The sequence below is a fragment of the Heterocephalus glaber genome, unplaced genomic scaffold, assembly GCF_053883595.1.
Source record: "Heterocephalus glaber isolate CG9 unplaced genomic scaffold, H.glaber_assembly_v1.0 deba00001813, whole genome shotgun sequence".
Classification (NCBI taxonomy): domain Eukaryota; kingdom Metazoa; phylum Chordata; class Mammalia; order Rodentia; family Bathyergidae; genus Heterocephalus; species Heterocephalus glaber.
Window position 1 is genome coordinate 1,747,571 of NW_028258484.1, and position 23,306 is coordinate 1,770,876.

Sequence of the window (23,306 nt, forward strand, 5' to 3'; positions counted from 1 at the left end):
TGTTTGGTGAGAGGGGTCTGGCAGAAACCTGGGGCCTTTTCTCTACATTTGCCAAAATAGCCTGAAGCCACTTGGGTTAGGCACTGCAGAGCCCCAAAGGTGAGAAGGCCACTGTACCATTGAGAAAGAGTTTCTCCTATGTTCTGGGTACATAGGAGCCTTTCTGGGGCTTCCCAGACTATGAAACTCTGAAGCTGATCTGTTGTCCCCATAGCTGGGCAACCAGGACCTGTTAACCAGCTCAGGCTGTTTGTTCAGACGTCCCCACTGACACCACTATCTCCCCAGGAACCCGGGCCTGCCAAGGTGGCTGTCACCAGCAACAGCAGCAGCATCCCCAGTGCAGAAAAAGTCCCCACCACCAAGTCCACGCTCTGGCAGGAAGAAATGAGGGCCAAGGACCAGCCTGATGGGAGCAACCTGAGTCCAGCTCAGAGTCCCAGCCAAAGCCACACTTCTTCTGCCAGCTCCCTGCGGGAACCAGGGCTGGAAAGCAAAGAAGGTGAGCGGTGTCTGGCTGGCCTGCCTGCATGCCCCAGTGCCCTATCTCATGGGGCCTCATCACAGCCCACAGCAGCTAACACTATGGACTCAGGGGCCTACCGAGCCCTGTCGTGGGCCCTGGACCTCACTTTCTCTTTGTGCATCAGCTGTGTTTTTGGCCTCGTCCCTTCTAGCTCTTAAATCTCATCTGTAAAGGACAAAGCAGCACCTGCTCTGCCAATCCCAGGCAGGTGTCAGAAGAATAAAAAAGGCTGTGTAGCAAGGGCTATGTGTAAGGAGGCCTCTTCTCTGCATCATGTCCTTATTCTTATAGCTGTATTAGCCCACAGTGCCCACACTGTCCTGAGACATGCAATGGTTAGGACAGTCTTGTTCCTGTCCTCACCGTCCCCATCCTGCCCTGGACCCCAACTACAGTGAGGGAAGAGAGTTCTGAGGAGGAAGCCGCTGATTTCCTTGTGTCCTCTCCACTGAGCTCTTGGACTTGCCTAAGCAGTTGCAGGGGTTTTTGTCTCTGCCTTTCTGGTCTCAGAACCTAGGTTCTGTAGCAGGCTGGCTTTCCCTGATCATATTTTGTCCCAATCATGAAGGACAAGTGCATGGTAGGGGCTGGCCCACTGAGTCAAGGCTGGAATGCATTTTACACTTGCTCTAGGCACATGTCTGAGTTCTTTGTTGACACACCACACTCATCTCATTTACAGTTTATCCACTCTATCTCATGTCTGCAAAAGCCACTACCCCTTTCCACCCCAAATTTGAGAGCCTGAAAGGGTGGTTGGCCATTGGTTTCCTTCTCTAGATTGGATAAGCAGTTGGTGGAATGTCTTCCCTCGTGGGGTGCAGTCCTGCTCTCCCTGCCCAGCCCCAGACTAAACACAAAGGGCCCACCTGCCAATCTGGGCTAGATTCCAGGGAGAGGTGAATGAGGGGGGAAAAGTGCAAAGAGAATGGTTCATTTCTATCCCATGGTTCTTTCCTTCCAACTCTACCCTTGAGCAGTCTCTAGTGGGCATTGGAGATGGAAGATGGCAAGATAGCCCCTTCTGGGACCTTGTGTGGTCTTTCTCATGTATAGCTGGCAGCAGGCTGAGTTTGACCTCCTCTTCCCCTTCCCCTTCTCTCTTCCAGAGGAGAGCACCATGAGTAGCGACCGCATGGACTGTGGCCGCAAAGTGCGGGTGGAGAGTGGCTACTTCTCACTGGAAAAGACCAAGCAGGACTTGAAGGCTGAGGAGCAGCAGCTGCCTCCGCCACACTCCCCTCCTAGCCCTAGCACCCCAAACAACAGGTACAGTTACCCCAAATCACCCTCCCAGAAGTTTGGTCATCCCCTTCACTCCTCAGGTCCTCGAGACCCCAGCCGAATGGTCTGCAGCATCTCTCTCAGCTCCCTGGAAGAGGCCAGCCGGCCCTCTGCCATCGTGGACTCCAGCAGCACAGGGGGGCGGGGGACAGAGAGACTGGGGAGCTCTTTTGCCTTTAAAGCCACCAGGCAGTACGCTGCCCTGGCCGACGTCCCTAAGGCCATCAGGATCAGCCACCGAGAAGCCTTCCAGGTGGAGAGAAGGCGACTGGAGCGTAGGACTCGGGCCCGGAGCCCTGGCAGGGAAGAGGTGGCCCGTCTATTTGGCAACCAGCGGAGGTAAGGAAGGAATTAGAGGGCTATACTGTCATGTGGCTGCACAGGGCTGCACACATGTTCTCACACATCACACACAAACACATACACATACATTCCCTAAGCTTCGTTGGGGAAATGCTTTCTGTACAGGTTACCTCTCCCTATGGGCTCTTGACTAGCTCAAGAACACAGCTCCTGACAACCAGATGCAGGATTTCTGAGCACCCACAGGCCCATGCTGTTGTGGTCACTGCCTCCTAGATTGGGACCTTGAGGGTCCCTGAGGGGTTTTAAGCTGCCAGGCCTTAACATAGGGCTGGATCTGGTGCTTCTCATCCTACTTCTGTTCTCTTAGATAATGCTAGAACTGCAGGTGGGGACAGGACTTCCTTATCTGGCAGTCCCAGAATGGATAAACGGCATTGAGAATTACAAGGGCAGCATAGGCTCCTCTCCATGAACATACTCCCCATGAACCACAGGGAAACCCAAGGAGGCCTGTGACGTTACCACATGCCCTCTTGGCTGAAATGAGGAGGCAGAGTAGAGCCCTGCTTCTGAGGAGCAGTAGAGTATGGACAGCCTGGACAAGGGCAGAGACCCAGGTTTCGCTGCTGTCCAAGAGGAGGAGGCACCTGCCTGCCATTCCCTTGCTGTACTGACCCATGCTTCCTAGGAACTGGGGAAATGTCCATCTGAGGCTTCCCCAGGCCTAGACCTGGACAGATACCCAAGTGCCACTCCAAGGGGTTTCCACCCATGTCTATAAATGGGGGCTTTTCCTGGATCAGAGGGGTCCTCACCGGGGTCTGTGGATAGATGTCTATAGGTCTGTGACCCCCTCCTCCAGAGTAATTTGGGAGTACATGTGTACATGTGCTGGGAGAAAACCCATAGTTTTCATTAGGTTTCCAAAGAACTTTTCTGTTCAGAAAAGAGATTAAGACTTAAGTTCTGGAATTGTCCACAGTGTCCTCCCTGACTTGGGCACAGCCTAAAGCTCAGTGTTAGGCGTGCTGTTGGGGAGAGAGAGTGAGGCGTGGGTTCTAGTTCCTTGTAGGACAGGGCAGGTCTGAGGAGGTATCTCTTATCTCCTGCCCCATTTCCCCACCCCATGTTAGCTGACATCCCACCCACCTAATGTCCCAGACAAAAGAGCCTGTGGGCCTTCAGATCAACTTCAGGAAAAGGAAAGCTTCCCGAGTTGTTGGTCTTCAAAAGAGAGGAATTGGAATGTCCACACACTGGATGTTCTCACATTTCATTGGTAGCTCAACAAAGTGCCTGGTGTTACTATCCTTTGTAGATTAAAAAAAAAAACCACGACTCAGAAACTGGATGCCTAATGAGTTGTTAGTAGAAAGTCCCTACTCCCATGATGTGACCCAGGACAAGGGCCCATGGCATTTTGTAAGCCTTTAAGCAAACATACAAGTGAAGGGTCTTCCTAGTGATTGAGGAGGCTGGGAGGACGGGCAGGGGAGGCTTTGTGCTGGCTGGCAGCAGGCTGTGTGTTGTGGTGGCTTTTGAGCAGGAATAGCCATGTCCTAGATGAGCACCAGACCACAGAATTAACATTCTGCACACCTGCTTGGCTTGGCCACTTCTCAAAGAAATACTCGTTCTTATCTACTTGCCTAGGATAGATGTGGTCTCTGGGACTTTGCTCTTGGATGCTTTCTGCCACCATGAGCATGGATTTCAGCTGGTGATGGCACCTTGAACTCCCCTCCTCTGCCTTCTAACTCTGTGACTATCCTTTCCTCACTGACCCTAATGATCTCTGAATGGCTGCTGTCACTCTCTGAGGCCTTCTCACTGGATCCTAAATAGGTCACCTTGTGCTGGATTGGATCTTGTCCCTTGGCAAATTAGACCATCTCCAAAGTGGCAGGAAATCAGCCACAGCCCCCTGAATGGCAACCAGGACAGACCTGCCTTAAAGCCAGGCAGCTAAGACCAGGTGTCAGTTTCTTGACAAGCCTCGGCTAAGCCAATCTGCAGTCCTGTCTGAATATGACAGGCTTTAGGTTCCCATGTGTCTGCCCTTCAAACACCCAAAGCCTTTATAGTAGATTCTTGGACAGTGAGTTTGTCTTTGGCTTCTGAGTGCAGGGAAGCCCTTGTAAGACTGCTGGTGACTGACAGGAGGGTGAATCCCCTGTGGTCCTGACCTGCCACCCTCGTCATGTTACAGTTAATGCCCTGGGAAGCCAGTTGCTGCAGGGGTGGCACCTAGTCTTGGTGCTGCCTAATTGAGGTGATTAGTGTCACATTTGTGATACTTCAAAAGTGCCATATTGGTAATTTCCCACCTACTCAAGTGACTGTGACAGAGGTTACCTGAGCCTGTGGTCTCACAGGCATCTTCGTGGGGCCATGTAGAGCAGCTGCAGCAAGTGCCTTCCCTTTTTCCACTCTAACTCTTCTGCCTGGAGCCCCACAGCTCTGCAGCATACAATTGCATGCATTTCTGGTCCGGCACAGTACTCACTGCTTTCTTGGGGCTTTGTAGGCCCCACAGCAAGTAGGAACTGTACGCCATGGCCCATCACATGCTTTGCCTATGGTGGACGCCTTGCCTGCACTCACCAAAGCTTTCCCTAGAGCCCAGTGACCCCAGCAGCTTCTGTAGCTCCCTGCTCTCAGTCTGCTTCTTCTGCTACCCCCCTCACCTGCTGCTGCCATCAGGCTTGCCCAGCACAAGCCTCTTGCTGAAGAGACACTTGTGAGGAAGCTGGGGAGGAGAAAGCAGAGTCTAGTGCCTCAGAGCTGCCCCATGCCTAGCAGGTACTCTCTCCTGGGGCTCAGGTCCCCTCTCCTGGGGCTCAGGTCCCCCAAGGTCTGAGCTACTCCCTCCTCCCCTTCCACCTAGTTAGGTCTTAGTCTTCTGGCTGTGGGGGCCCTTTACTTATTTCCCCTCAGTTCTCAGCCACTTATCTAGAACTCAGGTGAAGCCCTTCCCATGAGGGGATTGAGATGTGCCTAGGTGTACAGGCCTTGGGTCTGGGCAAGAGGTTCTGCTCTTTGCCACATCCAAGTCCAAATCCCATGCTCCCTGGTAGGGTGGGCAGCCCCAGGAATGAGGGCCTCCCTGACTAACGCACCGTGGTGACTCTAGGACTATGGGACAATCATGGTTTCTCTCCCTCTTCCACAATCACCTTGGGTTTTTGCTTCTTCAGTTCTTTGAATAATTTTGATTTACCATTATTTGATTTTAAAAGCAGTCCTTTTCTGTTTATTCATTTTCCAGCCTTATTTTCTTTCAGGTCTTGCCTTCTCCGCCCTCTGCTGTGTCGCTGTGGCGTTCGCGCCTCTTCCACCTGCTTCGCTCCCATCTCAGCTCCGTCGGCAGTAGACCACCTGACAAAGCCGCCGGCCCTCTCATATGAATCAACCTGCTTTGTTTTTGTTTAATTTGGTTTTTGATTCCTTTTAATTGTTGGCAGAAACAATGTTAATTCATGGGCCTGTTGCCTGCTAAATTTTGAGTGCATTTGGATGGGGGCTACATTGTGATTGTGGGGAGATGCAGTGGTGCAGAGCTCCTCCAAACTTGTAGTTGCTCTCTGATTATGTCTGTGGCTCGGGAGAGGTTGCTGGTGACAAGCTGTGTATAGCCACATGGGTCAACATGACAGCCTGTGTGGCCTCCAGTATGGGGCAGGACAAGTATGGGCATGGCAGGGAGAACTGTGCCTCAAACTGTTTCAGCCCTCATGGACAGGATACATATGGGACTTAGGCTGACCAGCCTTGTCCCAGGAAGCTCAGTCAGTGCTGTGTGATGCTCCACATACCCAACAGGGAAGCTAGGGGATGCTGGCATTAAATCAGCCAGGTTTGCCTGACATAGGTTGGTGGCTACAGGAGCCCCTACTCCATTTAAAACCAAACCACTGTGGGAACAGAAGAGACTCACTCTCACCTCAGCAGCTTTGTGTCTTTTCTTGCAGAAGGTCCCAGGTAATTGAGAAATTTGAGGCATTGGACATTGAGAAGGCAGAGCACATGGAGACAAACCTGTTGGCCGGGCCCTCACCATCCAGCGACACTCGCCAGGGCCGCAGTGAAAAGAGGGCATTCCCCAGGAAGCGGGTGAGCTCCTGGGACTAGATCACTGAGGCCCCTGTTGGGTGGCTTGGGCTCCAGGTACCACACAACCTTACACATCCCTTTCCTGCCACCCCCCCACCCACCCAAAGCTGGGGATGTGATTCTGCCAAGCCTCCACTCTCCAGTCTTCAGTTACTAAGCCTCTTGGGCCCAACTATCTTCTGCATCTTTCTTTCAGAGTTCTATGCTTCTCTAGAGGCCTTGAATGAGTTTTAGTTCCCATGTCATAACTAGATTGTTCTCTTCCTCTCTGAGGCAGCCTGGCCACAAGGCTGAACATGATGCCTTTCTTCTTTCCTGACTTTTGGGCAGCAGCTGTAACTTTATTTCTCTGCTTGGTCTATGAAGTACGTCAGCCCAGCAGTCCTCTTCCTCTTGGGCATGCACCCACCTGTCTCTTCTGTAGCTTGCTGTGCCTGAGTTCTTCCTTCCTGGGCATCTCTCTTGCTCATGAGCTGCCCACTTTCAGCTGCTACTCACTGTCACAGAACCTTCTGTGACCCCAGGAGCAGGAGGATAGGGAGGGACCAGGAGAGTAAGGGTAACTAACCATCTGAAAGAAAAGGGTGTTCTAACAACAAGGGCATCTCAAGACCTAGGTGGTCACAGACCTGCACTGGGGGCCTGAGGCAGCACTGGCCCTGGCTGGGAGCAAGGCAGGTCCCTTCCTGCTCAAGGAAGGACGGACAACCTGATTCGCCTGCCCATGCTGCCCTGGGCTATATTGACTGGCGGCTGCTCTCTGCCATAGGACTTCATCAGTGAAACCCCCACAGCTCCTCTCTCGGATGCTTCAACCTCCCCCTTGTCTCCACACCGAAGAGCCAAGTCACTGGACAGGAGGTCCACGGAGTCCTCCATGACGGTGAGCCCAGGCCGTGAGCCAAGTTCTCTGGAGACCTGCCATCACCACTGCTACTTCAGCCACTCAGCCACTGTCTGTCTCTGTCCATGGGTCCTTATCAGCCGTTCCTCTGCACGGCCCTCGTGTGTACCCCCACCTACTGGCCTGTAGTCCATCAGAAGCAGATCCTGTGTTTTGTCCTTTTCTGGGCTGAGCAGAACCAGGGACTGCATGCCATCCTGAGCTCTGTTTGGAGGTCTCCACTCTGAAGGCTCGTTTGGCCATGGCATGGTATGCTGAGTGAGAGTCCGTGCTGCAGCAGGGACCTTCTTCTCTTCTGGTTTGAGGTGTTTGATTTTGTGGTATTTTGGAGGGAGGAACCACCTTGTGCTGAGAGTTTGTCCCATTCTCAGGATTACAGAGGAAAAGCAGGGCTTGTCCAGTTCCTCCCACTGGGCCTGGAGTGGCAATGGCTGAGGTGCCAAAGGAGTGGTCAGAGCTTGGGCATGGACAGCCTTGACATGGTGGCCCAGCTCCTCTGTTCTCTGTCTCCAGTGTCCCGAGGAGACCGGGCTGACTCCCCATCTCTCATGCCTGAGACAGACCAGTTTCACTATTAACTTGACTGGTAGCCACCACCTCCAGCAGTCAACAGAAGCCCAGACAGAAGACACCAGCAGAGATCCACCTGCACTGTTCCTCTGAGGAGTGCATGGCTGCAGTGACCTAACCGCAGCTCAAAGTTTGAGAGTCTTTATGACTTATAGATCCCACAGTGAGGCTGGGTGACCTGAGGAATGGAGAACAGCCCTTCATCTCACACCTCCTACACAATGACCACATGTACCCAAGAGGGACTTCCCCTCTTAAGGGGGTTATCTGGACTGGGGCATCCTAATTCCTCATTATTGCTTTTTTTTTTTCTTTTTCCATTAAGTTTATTGGTACATTTTTAGGTATACAATCATTATTGCTTTCTGTTGAGTACTTCAGACAATGGTGAAAGGCAGTCTGATGTGAAGTGGGAGTTAAAGCAGAGCTCTGCTGAAGGACTTCTCTTCTATGGTGGTCATCCTAGGTCAGACAGCAGGTCCGTTGTCTCTTCATGATGGAGCAGGAGCTTTTGGAACACCCTGTTCTGTTGGTTATCCTACCACTTCTCACATGTTCTTAACTCCCTTACTGACTTGGGAATATTAAGAGGTGGCAAAGCCAGTTTCTGATCAGAATGGCTGTACAAAAGCACAGAGTGTGTCTTGAGGCCAGAAATGACTGGGCTCTGTCTGGGGCCTAGCTTCTCAGATGGGCTCTGTGTGGTGGGTAAGGGCCTCAGCCAGATGGGATGCAGATATCCTAGTATTGTGTTCTCTTAGGCTGCCCCTCCCCACCAGGGCTGTCTCAGTGAAACAGGTGGAATATGTTGAGTGGGGACAATGGGTCTAGGTCCTTCCTACCTGCCTTCTGTCCCACTTTGGTAGGAGTGGAGACAACTTCCTTCTGATGGATGAGTGGCCTGAGGGTCTGGGCAGTGCTGCTGCCTCTTCTCAACAGCAGACGTGGTCTCTGCCTTTCAGGCCACTGGTTTTTATCTTCCTGTAGACTGAGCAAGAGCCTCTGTGATCTTTCAGCCATCCCTGCACCCATTCCCCTTTACAAACAATACACCAGGCTCTACACTTGGGCCAGTTCTCTGCCCCAGACAGGCTAAGCAGTGGCTAACTCCATGCAAGCAGAAGCAGGGATTTCTCAGGGCAGCCAGGCAGCCCATGGCAAATGAAGCCATGCCCTCCATGCTCGCCTGGAATCTCCTTGAGGATGCAAGTGCCTGTAAGTGGCATTTTTGAGGACAAGAGGGGGTGTACAGCTTGTCTGGCAAGTGGCAGAACTCCTTTTCCTAGTGCACGCTTCATCTAGGAAAAAATGTCAGCTGTGTTGGATGTGCTTTGTCCATGATTGGGGCTGAGCTGTTCTTTTCTCTTTCTTAGCCTGACCTGCTGAATTTCAAGAAAGGCTGGCTGACCAAGCAGTACGAAGATGGCCAGGTGAGTGTGTGCAACTGCTGGCCTTGAGGGCTAGGAAGCAGGTATGAATTTGAACCAGTCTTGTTCCTGGTGTGAGATCTGTGAGCCCTGGCTCCATCTCCTACATTCTGTACACTCTTGATTCATGGACCACAACTGTGCCTGTGACCACTACCTTTTTATGATTATGCAATTGTATAGCCCCTACTGCTGTGGTGGACATCCTGGAAAGGAACCAGCCAGATCTGCCAGTTACCAGCAACACTTCTGCATCTTAAACCTGGGACGTTCTGTAGCCTCTCACTTGGAGTTGTCTTTTATTGAAGTCCTCAGGGAGAGAGAAGGCCCCTGGTTGTGGGGCTAGCTTGTGTTTCCATACAAAGCAGCCAAGTAGAGAGTTCCCTAGGGCTGAAAGATATTGATATCAGAGATCACCTCAGCTGCAGTGACACCAGGCTCTGGGGGAAGCAAATGTGATCCATTCTTGCCATCAGATTCAAGCAGGAAGAACTGTTCAGGGCTGGAATCCTGTGGTGCCGTGCACCCTCTTCCCAAGACCAAAGAGAAACCTATTGTGTCTGTGCCCTGGAAGCCTTGAATCCTAGCCCATCTAGGACCAGCCAAGCTCCTCTTCTCCGTTCTGGGTCTTTGTGCCAACATCCTCTCTTTTTCTTCTTTGTTAAATGCCCTTGGCCTTGCCTGAAGACTCAAGTTCCCTTCCTTGCTACTGACAATGAAGACTTGAGACTCTAGAGGGTTAGTTTGCTCCTGCTGGTGCAATTGGAACACGCCCATCTGGTGAGCCAGCCAAGTGGCTGTGCTCTCATTGCCATTTCCACAGCCACCTTTCCATTGTGATGGGCCTGGCCCATTTTCTACAGCCTCAATCTGGAATGGAGGCCTGCAAAGCACTGGTCACTAGCCCCGTCACTGTGGATCACAGAGCCCCCAGCCTAGGCCCACCCAGCTGTCTGCTGCCTTTTCACAGAGGAGTCGCAGCTTAGCAAGCCTCCCTGAGGTTGTGAGTGCATGGCTGTCTGCCACCTGACTAGAGTCATCTGTGTGCTGTTTGCCACATGGGTCCAGCTGTTCTGCTTTACCTGTGCTCTGTGACCCCAGGACCCTGGCCTAGAGCAGCACCATGCTGATAGCAGTTGAGTTTTGTTTTGTTTTATTTGTCCTGCCCTTTTAGTGGAAGAAGCACTGGTTTGTCCTGTCTGATCAGACCCTGAGATACTACAGAGACTCCGTGGCTGAGGAGGTGAGTTTCTTGGCTTCCTTGTCCAATGGAGACAGGGAACAGGTGGCACCTGGGGCCCTGAAGCTGCTAAGTGCTACTGCTCTCTCCTGGACTAAAGTTCTCATCTGTATTTGGAAGAGTGTCCCTGTTGCCAACTTGCGCATTCCACTCTGGGTCTGGTGGGACAGTGAGTACAACTAGAGCAGCTTTGATAGCCTCACAACTGATTTCCTACCTGGGATGCTGGACTCTTTTGAGGTACTGTATAGGTACCTTGGTGCCATGGGTTTTGGCAGCTTTCATTTTTTTCTTTGAAGAACATTGAATTTGAATACTCAGGCTAAGAGTCTGTTTTTTTCCACAAAGAGATTTGTAGTAGGGCTGGGGATTTAGCTCAGTGGTTTCGCTGCCTGCTGTGCAAGCACAAGGACCCAAGTTCGATCCCCGGTACAAAAAAAAAAAAAGAGAGATTTGTGGTGAACTGAGTCATTAGAAGAACTGAACTAAATCTTGTCTTCTGGACAAGAATGGGATGTGACAGAGGAAGTTATTTGGACTCCTCGATAGTCCTGATTCCATGATTGAAGACCAACCATAAGGGGCTTTTTTACTTAAAAAAACAAAACATTTTAAAAACTCTGTCGTTGAACAATTTGACAAATCTGTCTTCTGCCATTTCCCTGGTATACTGTGGGATCCTTCAGATTCACCCTCACATGTAGAAAAAGTTCCCAGATCTTTGTAATAGAAGATTAGAAAGAAGCTAGATATCTATTGTCAGGTTCGTACATTTAATTCTCTGTACAAGTTTGACAGGTAAGGATGCTGTTGATGGAAAGTAGGGCCAGAGTAATGTTGTATCTGAAATCGAGGAATAAAGGCAAATGTGATCAAAGTAGTTGATGATATGTGCAGATAGCAGTTCTGAGCAAGGTCTGAGTCCCTTTCAGGAGAGGTGTGGTGGTCAAAATTGTGTTTATAACAAGACTTTGTTTGCTGTATTAGCAGAGGTAGGTACAACTGCTAGTGCCTTGGCATAGGCCGCAGCCATGGTGTACTACTGGTCACTATTTGTGCTGTGACAGTCATGGTATTTAAAAGCAAAAATAAAGATCCTTAATGTTAAAAAACAAAAAGAATGGTTTTTGATGAGGCAGGAAAAGTTTTGAAGCTCTGTCTTTTTAGCATTCCGTGATTTGTGTGGGAGGCAAGTTGTGGGTTACCCTGGTGGACACACTGTGCCACTCTGGAGTTGCCCACTGAACTAGCTGCTGCTTCCATGGTGCTTGAAGGAACAGCTGACATATGAACTGGTCATTCAGTGTGGTGACTTGGCAGACATTTTCATGACGGTAAACCAAGAAGAAAATGAAACAACTGACAGAATGCATTGCCAATAATACTGTTTGAGCTTTTAAGAAAAAATTAAGCTACGGGGCCAGGGATTTAGCTCAGTGGCACCGCGCCTGCCTTGTAAGTGCAGGGTCCTGAGTTTGATCCCTGATACTTTTGGTACCGAGGGTTGAATGTGGGTCCTTGGGCTTTCGCAGCAGGCGGTGAAACCACTGAGCTAAATCCCTGGCCCAGGACTTTGTCTTTAATTTAGCTGTTATCTCTGAAGCTAAACCTGTAAGAAATTTGCAAAATAAAAGTCACTCTTATGAATAATTTTTAGCCGTATTTTAAATTTGAAAATAAAATATTATTTTTATAAATGTATTTAAAATTTTAATTTTAGTGTGGTGCAGGTATTCCTCATTTAACAACCTACCCGTTTAACAACTGTTTGGATTTAGGACTGAAGTGTACTGTTTGAACTTATGACCCATGTTTTTTTTTTTTTTTTTTTTTTTATGTCTTGTTTATAGAGCCTCAATGTCCTTTTTTTGGTACAGTACACCTTGTTTATACAATACTGTAACTTTTGTTGACTGTACTATATAGTACAGTACTGCAGTTTTATATTCTGTTATACATTACAACACTGCATGTAAGAGTTATGCAAATAAAAGCAAAGTCATCAAGTTGGAGTTTCCTTTGACCGTTTATTGTCAATATTGTAATATACATACTATATACAATTCATTATTTAGCGACCAATGCATTTAACAACCTAGTCACGCCACAGTACCAGAACTCAATCACTAAAGGAGAAGTTGTCTGTCTGTGTTATCGATAGATACACAAAATCTCTTTAGGGTCTTCAGTTTTTAATAGTGTAAAGGAATTATGACATCAGCACCTCTGGGAACTGCTAGCATGCACTACCTTTGGTCAGATACATGGAAAAATGATGGTGTGGATGCTGCAGGGGAGGAGCCCTGGATTCTGCAGTGGTAGGATGTGGGTCAAGGTCTATTGCTGTTAAAGACATGGTCAGCACAAGAAGTCATTCATGGAAATATGTTCAACTAAGTGCCTTGGCTCTTTCTGAAGCTCCTAAGACCCTCATTTCTCCTTGCAGGCAGCGGACTTGGATGGGGAAATTGATTTGTCCACATGTTATGATGTCACAGAGTATCCAGTCCAGAGAAACTATGGCTTCCAGATACACGTGAGTGCAGGGGTGAGGTGGGGCAAGGGCCTGACTAGCAGGGATGTGTTCCTGAGAAGCTGATGTGTCCCCATCAGTGCCTCTAGACAGGCCTGACCTGATGTGTGGTCAGCACTCTGACTCCTCTGTCCTGCAGCTCTTGACCTCCAACTTTAATGTGTTATAGAAACAAAAAAAAGACATCAGCATTGTTCTTCTCAAGGCTGTTTAAAGGCTTTTGTTACTAAAAGCTCTTTTCTTTTTTTTCTTTTTGTTCCCCCTAGTACTGGACTCAGGACCTTGTGCTTGCGAGGCAGGCGTGGTACCACTGAGCTAAATCCCTGGCCCAAAGGCTCTTTTCTTTTTTAATGTTGGAGTTTGCATCAGTTGGAAGGATATAGATACAGGGAATGAGAATGAAAGCATTTGTTAATTTTTTAAATCTCAAAACTCTTTTGAGGTCCTCAGATGACCAAAGCATGGCCCTACCCTCATAAAAGTAATTTTATTGGATAGATCACATGGATCTTGTTAGCCATTACATCAAAGTTGTGTGATTAGGGCTGCCTGGAGCCATCCAGGCCCAGGGTTAAGGGCACAGCCTCCTGACTGCTACATTTGCTGTCACTTCTAATACCAGCTGCAAGTTCAGGGGATTCCAAAATTCCTTCAGGCCAGACATGGTGGCACATGCCTGTAATCCCAGCACTTGGGAAGCTGAGGCAGCAGGATTGCCATGAGTTCAAGGCCAGCCTGATCTACGTAGTGAGTTCAAGGCCAACCTGAAGTACATAGCAAGACCCTGTCTCAAAAAACCAAAGAAAACGACAACAACAAAAAAAAACAACCTTCAGCTTCAGAACTCAGAAAAGCACTACTTTTACTTTGTATAGCAGTAAGGTACCAGTCAAAACTAGCCAAAGCAAGGGATGTGTGTGAGGTAAAACCTGGGACCAAGAAAGTTCTTTCTACCCTACTGGCTTTGACCTCCTTGCCTTGATGTGCAGCAGTACACAGCATTTCTAGGAAGCCTGCCAAGGCCTGCTAAGGCCACAGCATCCTGTCTTCACTGAAGCTTCATGACTGCAATGCTTGATTGAATGACTGTCCTGGTGGTTGATCAGCATCTCAAAGCCAGATGTCCATTGATTTCACAAGGCTCAACTACTCCTCAGAGGTCATGAGTGATCTTTGGTCTTTCTTATGCAGCTGGCCCCTCCACCAGACCATCTGGTCAGCAAACAGTTATCAGGTGGAGTTTCAGGCCTACCATGATGTTACTTCAGTCATTCATGAAATCCAAGACAAAGACCAGACCCTCTGTGGTGGGTAAAGCCTCTTTGTCTTCTCTCACAGGAGCCTTCCAAGTGATAGCAGATAGTGAACTTCCTCCCTGAGCAGTCTCTGGGACTTGGTTTCTCCCTCAAGGCTGGGACTTTTGTGGGCTCACTAAAACCATGTATTAACCTACCAGTTTTTGAGCCTAGAAACTCAACCGTTGCTGTGTTCAGAGACAGATCCACCAAATTTAGAGAAGACTGAGGTATACCCTAATGGCCAGTGTGTTTATATTAGGAAAACCCTGGTGCCAGACCCTGGGCAGCTAGTCGTGGCTTCCCTCCCCAAAACCTCTGTGAGGGAAGCTGTGCCACAGTCGAGGCTGCCCTGGTGGCCTGGCTCCAGGGCCATCATGAGTTGGTTGTTCTTATCATCCTGTGCTGTCCCTTGCCCCTTGTGGAAGGGATAGAGTGCTCAGTGAGCCTGAGGGCCCCATTTTATCTTCAGGTGTCTCTAGTCAGGGCATCCTTCTATCTGAGATCTCAGTTACCCTCCCTGTGGTTGTGAGGGCCCGTGATAGTTGTAGCCTTTTCACCTGTCAGTGACTTTTCACTCTACCCTTGGGGTAAGCTTACTCTGATGCAATCTGCTACGAACCCCAGGGACTGTAAGTCTTAAATTGAGAGAGGTTGTTTTCAGCATGAGTGGACTCCCTGGAGGAAGGCTCAGCCCTGAGCTTCCAGAGGCTGGAGCCCAAGCACAGTCCTGGATCTGGTGGAACAGAAGAGGAAGTCTAGTAGGCAGATCGGGCAGCACCATGAGAGCTGTGAATGCCTGGCCATTGGAGACCCGGGCATTGGTGCATTAGTAAAACATGTCAGGCGGGATGTCAGGGCGCCGGAAGGGAGACCAGACAGGCATCTTGGTGATGGTGGGTAGGGAAGGAAGGAGAGGCTGCATAGTACTGGGAGAAGAGGAAGGTGAGAAGGGGCTGGCCGGGGCCAACTTTCCAGGGAGGTGGGTCCTCTGGAACTCTGGCTGGTGGTGAGTTTGAGAATCCATGACAGGCACGTGTGGCCCTGAGTGGGAAAGAGCTCAGCTGGAGATATGAAGTGAAGTGCTGAGGCCAGACTCTGAAAAGTATCATATCTAGGTATAGAAAGAGCTGGCCAAGGAGGAATGTTGGCACTGCCCAAGTAGTAGCTTGCAGTGGAGGAAGAGTCAAATCTGACCTGTGCTTCATGGCAGGCTCAGCCTACACAGGGACTCAGAGTGTTGTGGCCCTTGTCACCTAGTCCCCATCCAAGACCATCTCCAGAATTTTACCTTCCACCTACTGCTTTGCTGGTGTGCATGTGGGTGCCTGTGTGAGCACCCTGGTGGCTTACAACACTGTGTTGAAATGTACCCTTCTCTGGACACAGAAGCCACTGACCCTGTGTCATGCCCCTCACCTGAGGGGCTCCCATGCAGAGCCACTGGGTGATGTAGGGATAGTTTCCCCATTGTGAGCAGACTTCCCACCGCACCCAGCTATCCACACACACCCCACACATCCTTCCTTTTACCTGCTTTCCCACCACCTCAGTTCTTACTCAGGTGGTAGCCATCCTGTAGGCGTCTCTGGATTTTCTGACTAGGACACCCCCTTCCCCTTGGAGTGTTCCTGGGTGTGTGGTTGCAGTACGCCAGCCTGGGTTCACATTGCCCTACCTCCCCAGACGTCTCACCCATCTTCAAGGAGGGTTCTGTCCTTCTGTTTGGACAAGCCATACCCTAAAGAGATGGATGTGTCATCCTCATCTGGTGCATTATAGGACCGGACTAAGCATGTGCTGACCACTTGGAAGGAGATGCCAGTTTACCATTCCCTTGTGAGTGTGTCCAACTTCAAGTGACCTGAATACAGCACACACAGTTCTCTTTAGCAGACTCTTTCTCTCTGTGGCACTTTTTCTATGCACAGTGCAATGATCTCCACGGGAGATGGGCAGCAACAAGCACCCCTAGATCTGGTTACTTATGACATCTCTATGTCTTTTGTGTAGACAAAGGAGGGTGAGTTCACCCTGTCAGCCATGACATCCGGAATCCGGCGAAATTGGATCCAAACCATCATGAAGCACGTGCACCCAACCACCACCCCAGACGTGACCAGGTAAGACAGTCAGGGATGCCTGAGGGATCCCTTCCTGCCTCTAGTGGTTTGGGACTTGTTGTTCCCCTGAGGCTGAGCCTGAGCCCAGCCACATCCCAGCATAGCTTCTTCCCCATCTGTTGTCCTCGTGGGGGCTGCCCCCACCCCGTGCTGTCACTGGTGCTTTGTGATTTCCCTGCCTTGGGCTGACTTTCCTCCTTTGACCTGGCTGGGTCAGCAGGTCACCTCTGTGCCTGATGTTAGCACTGAGCAGAGAACCTTTCATCTCTGTCAGAGGTCCTTGGTCACTAAGGCCTGGTCTTGGACTCTGCGGAAGCCCCTTAGGACAGCTTGCTATGGCTGGGTTAGGGCAGACATGGGTGCTATAGCTATGGACCACCATAGCTTTGCTCTTCCTTGGTTTCTTTTTTGCCTCACTCCTGCATCTGTTTGATTTCTGTGCAACCAGGAAAAGCTTCTCTCTCAGACTCGCAGTGCTGAAGCCCAAGTTGGAAAAGTGTGTTCTCTCCTGTGTTAGCATTCTGTGGTTCGTATCACTTGGGACCTGCTGCATGTCTCCCTCCTACCCAGAACACTACAAACCTGCCAGTTTTCATTTTCAGAGGAAGTAGAGAAGGCTCTGCTATATGGGGCTGGCTCTGTGAGGGCTGAGCTTCACTGTGACCACCTCAAGGCCTCAGCCTCTGTGTGTGCTCAGCTCTTCTGATGCCTTTTTCAGATTGGGCAATTCATGTTACTGTCCTCAGAGGTTAATCTGTGTGGAGGCTGTGAGGTGGCAGCACATGCTGGCCTGGGACAGACTTGGCCATGTCTGTTCTTGGACACAACCTTCACTTTACAGAATACTGATACTCCATCCCTCTGAATAAGAAGCAAAGGGAAGTTGAGCTCTTTTCTTCAGCCTCCTTTCTTATCATGTATTTGTTCATTCCTTCATTCACTAACAGACAATATCCAGTTCCTTTGTCTCAAAACAAGGAAGGTCGTGGCCAGGATGAAAGGCCCTCTACCTCTGTGACTCCCCAGTTGGGAGCAGAGCCCATAGCTCAAAGTCACCAGGCTCTCTCCACCTCCCATAGGAGGCCCTACAGCAAAGCAAGAAAGGTACTCGGCTGCACCACCCAGGCTATGACAGCAAAGTCACAGTGCTGCTGACCAGCAGGCAGTGGTGTACAAGGATGGGTAGCCTGAAGTCCTCTCCTGCCCATCTCTTCCCTACTTGGCATGACTGTGCTTAGATCAAAGGTCCTATGTTGAGATATCCTGGCACAGTCAGTAGGAGTGCATGGTGCACATCTCGTGCTTGCATGCAGCTCTGCTGCTCTCTGTGTAGGCACTGTGGCCCAGGGGACAAGCACAGAGGCCAGGCACTGTGCTGTCATGCCAGGCTGGCCCTGGCCATTGTCTCCTTGACTAGAGTTTTCTTCACAGTCTAATGTATCTTAATGCTGGTAGAGTGCCTGAACCCCATTTGTTTTTAGCATGTGTTCTTCTGTCAGCTTCTAAGAATAAAGGAAAATTTGAATTGTTTTGGTGCAACAAAGCCAAGCCCCAAGCAGTCAGTATAAGCAGAGATAGCAATGTCAGAGCTGCTGGTCTTGTTCTGCTTTTCAATTTTTATCTTACAGTCTGTGGGGCAAACACCTAGGGCACTGCTGGCCTTTGGGGCTAGAGGAGCCTCCTCTTCTGGAAGTGTTCCTGTCACCCTACCTGCTCTTATATATCATTCTGACACCTTACATGCTGAGCAAAAGCCAGCTAGGTGTCTTAGTGATGCTGAAAGATCCCCTCTGGGTTGTTTTTATTCACATGTTTGGGTGGTCTTAAATTGAACTCTTGCCAATTTTTCCATTCTAAAAAACTTTGGTTCTTGCTCTTTACTGCTAGGACAGGTGATCTCCTGAGAGTGATGGGAGCCACTTCCTCTTTTCATTGGGTGCCCCTTTCTCTAGCTCCTTTCTCTTTACCCATAATATAAACACAGGTGCTCCCTGTCACTTCCTCTTGAGCCTTGCTGCCCCAAATCACCTCTAACTCTCTTCTAAGGCTTGGTTGAGACCAGGGCCTTGGGCCAGCCTACAGTCACTGGGTCTCCTGCTGGGCCTGGGAATCTGTGCGGAAAGCCCATTTCCAGCCTCTGGCCAAGTTGCCATTGGTGATGTCCTCCACCCTCAAGTGAGAGACCTCCCCAGAAGCCAAACCTTTGGGGTACATTGGGGAAAGACAGGGACTCCTCAAACTGACCAGCTTCATCCCTGCCACTACTGGGAAGGCCAGAGTACCAGTGAGCATGACCTGCGCAGCCTGTGTTGCTGAGCACCTCCCTTCTCAGTGTGACAGGTTACAACACTGCTTTTTCCCCCAAGACACCCAGCCCACCATCCCTTCCCCTGCAGGTACTCTTAGCCCTCCACTATGACCTGCCTGTCATACCAGCAGCCAGAGTGGGCTTTTAGAAACAGCTGAGGCTGGGTGTCAGCATTCAAGAGGCTGAGGCAAGAAGATTACTTTGTGTTCAAGGCCATCTTGGGCTACAATGAGTTCAAGTCCAGCCTAAACTACATAGCAAGACCCCGTCTCTAAATAAAATAAATAAATAAATAATAAAAATAAATCATGTTAACGTGTCACCTGTTTATTGAAACCTCTGAGCCCTTCTAGGGAATTGGCTGGTTCTTGTTCATTCTGTCACCACCCAGTACAGGGTTTCCTTACCAAGTGTTTATACAGTGGCTGGGCACCTCTTACCTATCTCTGTCATCCTGGTGATGGGACTACAGGACACTTCCCTCATGGCATACCCTCAATTAAGGAATGTATACTGGAAACCTTGGAAGAAATGAGCCTTCTCAGCCCTATCCCCAGGTCCAGTCCAGCTTTGGGTCCTTTGGGGAATGGACAGCTGGTTATGGTTGCATTCCTTCCCCTGCACTCAGAAAGCCACACAGGGGTAGAAAGGTATGGATCAGGCATGGGTTAACTCACAGCTCACCTTTGCTGGTCCTGTGTTTGTCCCATAGTTCATTGCCTGAGGAAAAGAACAAGAGCAGCTCAACTTTTGAGACTTGCCCAAGGCCAAATGAAAAGCAAGAGGCAGAGCCAGGGGAGCTGGATCCAGAGCAGAAGAGGAGCCGCGCTAGGGAGCGAAGGCGAGAGGGCCGCTCCAAGACCTTTGACTGGGCTGAGTTCCGCCCTATCCAACAGGCCCTGGCTCAGGAGAGGGCCAATAACATGGGGCACCCTGATGCTCGTGAGCCTGGGTACCCCGAGATGGAGCCGGGTGAGCTAGAGCGGGAACGTGCACGGAGGCGGGAAGAACGCCGCAAGCGCTTTGGGATGGTGGATGCTGTGGATGGAACAAGCATCGAGGATGCAGCCCTCCGCATGGAGGTGGACCGGAGCCCAGGGCTGCCAATTGCCACGGACCTTAAGACACAAAATGTCCATGTGGAAATTGAGCAGAGGTGGCATCAGGTGGAGACCACCCCTCTCCGAGAGGAAAAGCAGGTGCCCATTGCCCCCTTGCACCTATCCTCTGAGGATGGAAGTGACCGGCTCTCTACACATGAACTGACCTCTCTGCTGGAGAAGGAGGTAATGCCAGGGCAGCTTCCTCTGCATCAGCCTGTCCTGAGCAGCTGTGCTAGCTATGGCCTGCAAGCTCAGCCATGTAGTCCTCCCCTCTGGGACACAGACAGGTCCTTATAGTCAAAGTTGAGGCTGAGGTAGAACGAAGTGCCACATCAACAGGGAGGGGGTAATGAGCCTTACTAGACTGGTAGAACACTTCATAGTGCATGTAGACCTGTGGCCAGACACTAGTCTGCTGGGCTTTATAGGGCCTAGATAGTGGGCCTTATTCTACCTGCTACAGAGCATGAGCTAGATTTTAAGTGGAGGGGTGTGTGCAGAATTAGGTTTCTGTCTGCACAAGATAGCTCTGGGGGATACAGGCCAAAGCTGGAGGCAGAGGTGAATTCTGGTGCTTTGACAGTGGCCTGGGGACATTTACTTAGACCAGATGGGGAAGGGGATAGCATTGGGAGTCAAAGGGTGGACCCCAGATGCTTAGGATATAAAATAGGACTGGTGAGCTTCTATAGGGCAAGTGGTTAGAAGGAGGCTGGGTAAATGCTGGGGAAGAGTTAGGTAGCCAGGCCCTGCATTCACAGCATGTGAGGTTCTTAGGAAATTGTGTCCCAATATCAATTCTTAAGTGCCAGCTTGACATTACAAGTAGAAAATTTCACACCGTGAAACTTCATTTAATGAACAAGATTATTAGAAATACTGTATAGGAGGTTGGAGATGCAGCTCTGTGGTAGAGTGTATGCATACCATGCACAAGGCCCTAGGTTCTGCCCCTAGTACTGCAAAATACGCATATGCATGTGCCCACATATACACACAAACACACATAGTGTATCCTATCTATTCAGGTAACCCAAATTTATAAAAAATTTGAAATCTAAAACACTCTGGCCTCAAGCATTTTGGGGGTACTCAGCCTGTGTAGTGCTCCGCTTGTTGTAAAATACCTTGTCACACCTTCTCCTCAGGGATGCCCTTAAACAGAAAGCTTTGAATACATCCTTTGTGTACCTAGGCAGTAGATTAAAAAATCTACATGGCATGCCTGTTCAGCTTATCTCATGCTTCACCTCTTTTTCCCTATTTTATATTAAATTTATGTCTGATAGTTATCACTAGTATCAACACTTTGACTTTTCCAATACTATTAATAAAATAATAAAGACAATGGAGTAAAACAATTAATTTCACATGGTTGCAAGCTATCAAAATGGGCCCAACAGCCTGAAGACACACTCAAAATCATCAGTTTGTGTTTTGGACAGCAATCTCTGGGAGCAGTGTTTAATGTTTCACAGTCAAGGATCTCCCTGCTTCTCACAGCCCAACGTGGTAGTGCCCTGACTACTCAACTGTACCCCAGCTCCCTGACCACCAGCCCCTGAGGGAGAAGGGCTGCACAGCCCTGCACACAGCTGACCATCAGGCAGGACCTAGGAACAATGTGAGGAAAAGGTAGATGGATGAGTAAATCTTAAAGCTGTTAAAAGCAAGATGAGTGTGAAATGACTTACAGATTTCCACATCTTGTTTGAGAGGCCTACAGGAACCATTTTTGCAGACAGAGCTCTTTGTGGGATCCAAATCCATCATGCATACCTGATCGAATAGTTTCAGTTGAAGCCACAGCAGGGCCTGGACTGAGGCCCACTTGGGGTCCCCCATTGCCCACAGTAGGCCCTGTGGAGATTAGCATGGCTTGTAACCATGCAGAGAACCCCCCAGCAGACCCCCACAAAGTGGTCTTCTGCAAAGATAGAAAGCCCTTACTTTCAGAAATGAACTTCCCTCATGGGCCTTGGGGACTTGTATAGGCCCCTCAACGTGAGCAGGTGTAGAAGTTTGTGGGTGCCCAGGGCTACCTTAAGGGGAAAGACTAGACTATCCCTCATCCCTCAGAGACAGGCAGGTGTACCAGTGTCATTTACAGCTTGAGCTGGAAACCAGTTCCTGTGCTTCAGGTATAGATCACCTCTGTACATCTGAAATGTGGAGAGCCAAAAGTTCTGGTTCAGCAAAGGTACCATATGTGCTACAGTCAGGAATGCCTCTGGGGCCCATGCTATGCAGCTGCTTCTCTCTGTTGTTGTGTTTCTTAAGAACATGTCTTTTTACCAACAGCTGGAGCAGAGCCAGAGGGAAGCCTCAGACCTTCTGGAACAGAACCGGCTCTTGCAGGACCAGCTGAGGGTGGCACTGGGCCGTGAGCAAAGTGCCCGGGAGGGCTATGTGCTACAGGTAGGATGGGGCAGCTGCCAAGGGACATGTGCACCTGGGGCTTCAGCAGGAAGGGTGCAGGCACGGCCCTCAGGCTAAGAATGTGCAAACCTGGCAGAGCTTGGCCTCAGCTCCTCTACCCCAAGGACACAGGCAGTTAGTGTGCTGGAGGCTCTGTGTTTTTTTCTTCTATTCTAATGTTTTGAGGAATGTGCCTGAAACCCCTACATCTAAGGATTTTGGGGGTGGTTTTGTAATGAAATCATTGTAGTGATCTCTCCTGTAGTCTTTAAACGTAGCTGGTATATGTTTCTTAGGAATGCCATCCATCTGCATTTATTTCTCATTGTGTTCATAACAGCAAGATTAGGCCCATTGTATAAATTGGAGGAACTGTATCACACAGTGAGCCAGATGCCTCCTTATGGACAGCAACAGGTTAGTGGCAGAGCTAGAAGTAGACCCTGCCTGAGCCCATGTCTCATCCACACCTGCAGGTGGATCTGCCTGTCACCACTGGCCTAGGAGCCTCCACTTCTTACTTTCTGCCCAGGCTGATGTTTCAGGAGGATGTGGCCATCCAGCCCACAGCCAGCCCAACTTGGAGGGGAGATGAGTAAGGTGCAGCCTGGGTCCTGACCTGACAGCCCCAGCCCAGAATCCCTCTGCTGGAAGTACCCACAATCTGTCCTGATCACAATCAGATCTCCAGCATGTGGCAGCCCTGATGTGGGTGTGTCACAAGGCAGGAGGTGGCCATGAACAAGGAAAGCAAGAAGTACGTGTCAATGTCTTGGAGCATTCCAAGTCCCATGCTAGCTCCGGGACACAACACAGACATGCTTCTGCCCTAGTGGAATGACTGTGCTGGCAAGATTGACCACTAAGCACTAAGGGAACAGTGGAGCAGGATGCCAGAATATGGAACCTAAGCTTTACCAAGGATGAAAATGGGACATTGGCATAAGAGTCCTGGGTTTGAGTCCTGACCCTGCCACTGACCACAGAAGCAGATTTACCTTACCCTTGCATTGACAGCCCCCTGCCTGTGTACACTTAAGCCTATTGATCCCCAAGAGCCCTTTGGCTCTCAGATACCTAGTCTCAGTGGTGAGTTGACTATCTATTTCTAGACCATTGTGTACTGAGGTGTCCTGGGTAGCAGGTGGCCTGGTGG

General features: G+C 49.9%; 1 protein-coding gene across 15 annotated transcripts in view; it reads left to right on the forward strand.

The window, feature by feature from the left end:
• The window catches only part of Mprip (myosin phosphatase Rho interacting protein), a 131,563-nt gene that overhangs the window by 86,973 nt on the left and 21,284 nt on the right, over positions 1 to 23,306 (forward strand). For 9 of the 15 annotated variants that reach the window (XM_013067035.3, XM_013067034.3, XM_087203885.1 and 6 more), the window contains 10 exons: positions 289 to 502; positions 1,636 to 2,149; positions 6,088 to 6,229; positions 6,999 to 7,112; positions 9,077 to 9,133; positions 10,305 to 10,373; positions 12,817 to 12,906; positions 16,212 to 16,321; positions 19,342 to 19,915; positions 22,034 to 22,150. In XM_013067035.3, coding sequence (XP_012922489.1) covers positions 289 to 502; positions 1,636 to 2,149; positions 6,088 to 6,229; positions 6,999 to 7,112; positions 9,077 to 9,133; positions 10,305 to 10,373; positions 12,817 to 12,906; positions 16,212 to 16,321; positions 19,342 to 19,915; positions 22,034 to 22,150 — 2,001 coding nt within the window. The remainder of the gene's footprint in view (positions 1 to 288; positions 503 to 1,635; positions 2,150 to 6,087; positions 6,230 to 6,998; positions 7,113 to 9,076; positions 9,134 to 10,304; positions 10,374 to 12,816; positions 12,907 to 16,211; positions 16,322 to 19,341; positions 19,916 to 22,033; positions 22,151 to 23,306) is intronic. The other 6 variants (XM_013067040.3, XM_004868734.4, XM_087203888.1 and 3 more) reach the window with 3 other exon arrangements.